Genomic DNA, 4935 nt, shown 5'->3' with positions numbered 1-4935 from the left:
TTTTTTTTTTTTTTTGGAAATCCAATTTCAAAATAGCAGATAGCAGCTATTATTTGCAGATATTATTTGTAGTTTATCATTTATTAAGGCATTAGTTGTTTCCATCCGGCCAAGTATTCAATAGCAGGAGTTCTCAAATCATTCAGTAGTTGTAGCTCCTTTCTGGTAACAGATTCAACCATAAACCTTTATTCCACAGTGAAATTGTGAGGAGAATCAAGACTCGCTTGTTTTCTTTTTGGCTTGTTTTTAAATGAGAAAAAAAATGATCAAAATAGCCTTCCTTATTTTTTGTGGCATGTGGTCTAGTATTGGTAGCAGGTGGTTTTATACATCAATGCATCAGGTAGTTTCTGAAAGTTACAAGGTTCTTTAAAATTACTCTGATGCACTGATATTTAAAAAAAGTAATTTCTATTTTTGAATACTTAAATACTTTTAATTGCATGTAGTTTTGAATAGTTAAATATTTTCAAAAGTGAGTACTTTAATACTTTAACTTGAGTAGATGTTTGACTGAGTAACTTTTACTTGTAGTTGAGTAAGATTTTAATTATCAATACTTTTACTCAAGTCCTGCTGTTTAGTACTTCATCCACCACTGAAGTAAGCACACAACTTCAGTTATTATGACTAGAAACCACCAATATCGCTAAATATCTGAGTGCAGTGACAGACTCAGACCAGAACCTTCTTTCATGACAGGAACAAAGTCGGCCCTCTATCACCAAAAGAACATCTCCAGGATTAAAGGACTAATTTCTCAGAAGGATCCTGAAAAACAATAATTTGTTTATCTAATAAATTACACGTGTTGGTGTATCAAGCCCAGGAAAACACTGAAATGTCAAACATCCATTGTGTTTCTGTAGTTTTAAAAACTACCTGCTTGTTTCAGGAGAGTCCTGGAGATGTGCTGCTTCATGGAGAAGATGCTGGCCAGCATGCTGGCCGACTTTGAGATGACTGTGGAGAAGGAAGTTCTGGAGCCACTCAATAAGCTTAGCGAGGTGATGAAAACTCAGCTTGGTAAACAGACATGTAACTAATACCTGTTATATAGATTCAGATGTTTGATATCTGTTCTTCTCTTTTTCTGTTGTATATTAACGTCCAGGAAATATTGGCATGAACTGAGCCGCTTTAAATGCAAAAGAGTAGATCAGACAAGTTGGTTAAAACAGATAGAAGATAATGTCTCTATAATTAGTTATGACAAGTCATTACATTTTTCATTAGGTTACGCAATTTTATCAGTTATTTTCTTTATTTGACCTTAGCTTTGTATGTGATTGATTAGAAACATACAAGATGTATTTGCTGAGGATTGTTGACTCCTATTCTTATGAACATGGTACCTTGCAGCAGTGTAATAATAAAGAAACTTGAATAAAAAGTTTAAAAATCTAACAAAAAAAATAAGAAATGTCTCTTATCACAACCACAAACCTCACTACAGTAGAATGGCCTGAAATGTATACATGTTATAATTTAGTATTTAAGATTTTCCAAATTCAATCCCTTTCACTTTGCTATCTCTAATTAAAATCCAGTGTAAAGGCCAGAATATACCAAATCAGATTTTGCGTCCGATCCGACAGAAAATCGCGTCAAATGAGATTGTGGCAATTGGCATTCAGAGAGATGCAGTTACAAACTAAAACACATCTGCTTTGGGAGAAAATGCAAATAAAATCTGTTAATCGCACAGGAAAAGAGTCAGTTTTGGAGTTGCACATCACATACAGCAGGACAGACTCGTGCAAAAACACCAATGAAATGTGGAAAAAATAGAATACTTTACCCACGATAGGAGTTCACAGGACAGAAATTGGATAAAATACTGATCCTCTTTGAGCCACTACCTCGTCCGACATGATTTTCTGTCGGATTGGAGGCAAAATCAGATCTGGTGAGTTCTAGCCTTAAGACAGACAAATGTCTGAAATTTAAAACCAGGACACCCCCCGACCTGTAAATGTGGAGGACCTGAGACTGGGTTGAAGGCTAACCTTCCAGCATGAACAGCATCCTAAACATGCAGTCAGAGCTATGCTGGATGGTTTAGCTTTAAGCAGACTCACATGTTAGAACGGCCTAGTCAAAGTAAAGTGTTAAGACGAAAACTAAGAATAGTTTCAGATTTAAGTGTCCACATCCTCACACTGAGTCTGGTCTGCTGGAGGGTTTCTTCCTGTTAAAAGGGAGTATTTCCTCTCCACTGTCGCTACAAGCATGCTCGGTATGAGGGATTGCTGAAGAGTCAATGAGTTGACGTAATCAGCTGTTTTTCCTTAAATAGAAAACTTTAAATCAATATGACTGTATGATCTGGTTGAATTGTCTCTCTAAAGTGCCTTGAGATGATATGTGTTCTAAATTGGCACCATATAAACAAACTAAATTAAATTCAATGTACAAAGATTGCACAGAAAAAAAACATAAAGAGCCACATTGTAATACAAGGTACTAGAGTCTGAAAGAGCGTCCTCAGCCTTCTGGTCTGGTTTAAACTTCCAATGCATACAGTATTGATAAGTTCAAGAGTATTGATGTTCTGTCAGTTCACTGTAGTAGAGTTAGACAGCTCGCTGTAGATGGGTTTGGTATTTAATGTGAAGTCTTTGTCTCTCCAGGAAGATTTACCAGAAATCCTAAAGAACAAAAAACAGTTTGCAAAGCTCACTACAGACTGGAACAATGCACGACTCAGGTGAGCCAAACAGCCTCTAAAAATGTGGCAATGGAACGGCATCCATTAGGATCTACAGCTTTGCTGTTTTTTACAGAAGTCAAGCCAGCAACGGGCCCCAGGCTAAGCAGGACGGACTCAGGGAGGAAGTAGAAGAGGCATGGAGGAAGTTGGAGAGTATCAAGGTTGAAGTGTTAACTGAGCTTTTACAGGGTTAATAACCACTTTGAGGAATCTGCATCCTAACCTCTCACCCTGCATGTCTCCTGCCTCTGTAGGACCAGTACTCTGCAGACCTCTACCATTTTGCAACTAAAGAAGATGACTATGCTAACTACTTCATCCGTGTGAGTTGTGGTTTGATAACGATGCTCCCACACAGAGTCATGATGCAGTGAAGGACTCAACATATTTCTCCTCTGGTTGACTTCAGCTTCTCGAACTGCAAGCGGAGTATCACAAGAATTCCCACGAGTTCCTGGACAAAAACATCAACGAGCTCAAAGAGAACCACACTCAAAAAGGTGAATTTCCCTTGATCTAATCTCCATCTGTGTATTACAAAGATGCAACTCTGATTCCATGCTTGGCGCCTGCAGATCAAGCACTGAGCCTTTCTAACCAGAAGGTCTACGGGGAGCCACTGGAAGCGCATCTGACCCAGAGCAGCAGGGAGATTGCAGCACCCATCCAGGAGTGTATTCATATGTTGCTGAGAACGGGCATGAGAGAGGAGGTGGATGAACCGCACCATATACAGAACCTTAGGAGATTTCATGATATTGGCCAAAACAAGCTGGCACATTGTTTTTTTTTTTAGACATTGCACAGCATCCATTGCATGAAACACCTTTTTACTCTGATAGGCTTGCGTGAAATACATTACGGTTGATTTCCTTTTACCCTTATGCGTAAACAGAGCTAACCTGTGTTTAATTTAGTCTGTGTCTAACTGCGGCTGTTCTTGTTCTGGCCTTAGAGGTTCGTTAGAGAACGTTAGGGACAATCAGCATCAGGAAGACAACAGATAACAGAGCAAACAGGGTCGGGGAGAATTTTGGAGACGTTTAAAGCAGAGTTAGTCTTAGAGTTAAATAGTAAATAGCTACATTTACTTGGTTACAGTCACTTGAGTAACTTTATGCAATTAGGTGCTCTTACTTGAGTAAACTGTTTGTCTACTCCATCCATCGTGAGAAACCTTACGGAGTAAGAAACAAGCTTGTTTTTTTTTTTAAAAGGTGCTAAAGACAAAATTAATGTTTATGTCAAAAATGAGTAAACTTTTGTTTCATTCAAGTTTACCCTGACATCTGGAGCTTAAGCTAATATACAGGAAGGAGTAAATATTGTGTCTGGAGGTACTGATTTCATAAGTTTTACTAATTTTTCAATTATATTATTTAAATGATCAGATCTTATTATGAGTTACTCATTACTTGAGTCGCAATTTTTACCAAATATGTTCCTACTCGTATGTTAGTAATTTCTTGGATGGCTAATTTTTCTTTTACTTTAGTAAAAATATGATGAGGTTTGGTCACTCTCACTTGAGTAAAATTTTTGGTTCCTCTGTCCACCTCTGGGTAATTTCTAAAACTATATTCCAAGCTATAAACATCTCCCAGAGCTCTGTTCAAACCATCATCTAAATATTGGAAGAGTTTGGACCACGTTAGAGACTCAATCTCCAGTTTGCAACCAGAGACGTATCCTAAAAGTTGCAGGAACCTGATTCTTAAATCTAGACCTTAGGGAGCATTATTTTTGTTAAAATGGCCTAGTTAAAGTCCAACCCTACGTCTCAATAAGAATTTGTTGCAAACTGGTGCTACTTAACCAGAGGTGTCAAAAGTATTAAAGTTTATTACTCAAGTAGTAGTATAAATCCTACTGTTTAAAAACACTTTTAGTTGTAGAAGCTGGAGTATCAACTTAAGCTTTTTATTGAAGTAAAAGTGTTAAAGTACATTTTTTAAAACTACTTAAAGTATAAAAGTAAAAGTAATGCAGGAAACAATGTTAAGGACAGATGCTTTACTGCACTATCCTATTAAAGGAAATTTTTTCTACAATTCTAGATGATAACTTCCTTATATTTAATCGTATTCGTTTTATAACTAATTGCAACAGTGTCATATCCAGAGGTGTACAAATACTTCATTACTGTACTTAAGTACACTTTTTAGGTATCTATACTTTACTCCATTATTTATTTTTCCTCCTACTTCTGACTTCTACTC

The 4935-nt window shown here is 37.0% G+C and overlaps 1 protein-coding gene across 1 annotated transcript in view; it reads left to right on the top strand.

The window, feature by feature from the left end:
• The window catches only part of LOC107089559 (SH3 domain-binding protein 1-like), a 23309-nt gene that overhangs the window by 9925 nt on the left and 8449 nt on the right, over nucleotides 1–4935 (top strand). Inside the window, exons 5-10 of the mRNA XM_015382429.1 lie at nucleotides 899–1010; nucleotides 2637–2713; nucleotides 2790–2877; nucleotides 2971–3039; nucleotides 3126–3216; nucleotides 3292–3428. Coding sequence (XP_015237915.1) covers nucleotides 899–1010; nucleotides 2637–2713; nucleotides 2790–2877; nucleotides 2971–3039; nucleotides 3126–3216; nucleotides 3292–3428 — 574 coding nt within the window. The remainder of the gene's footprint in view (nucleotides 1–898; nucleotides 1011–2636; nucleotides 2714–2789; nucleotides 2878–2970; nucleotides 3040–3125; nucleotides 3217–3291; nucleotides 3429–4935) is intronic.

The sequence above is a fragment of the Cyprinodon variegatus genome, unplaced genomic scaffold (assembly GCF_000732505.1).
Source record: "Cyprinodon variegatus isolate N-32 unplaced genomic scaffold, C_variegatus-1.0 Scaffold256, whole genome shotgun sequence".
Classification (NCBI taxonomy): domain Eukaryota; kingdom Metazoa; phylum Chordata; class Actinopteri; order Cyprinodontiformes; family Cyprinodontidae; genus Cyprinodon; species Cyprinodon variegatus.
Note: the sequence above shows the minus strand (reverse complement) of the source record. Positions and strands in the feature narration are given on the sequence as shown.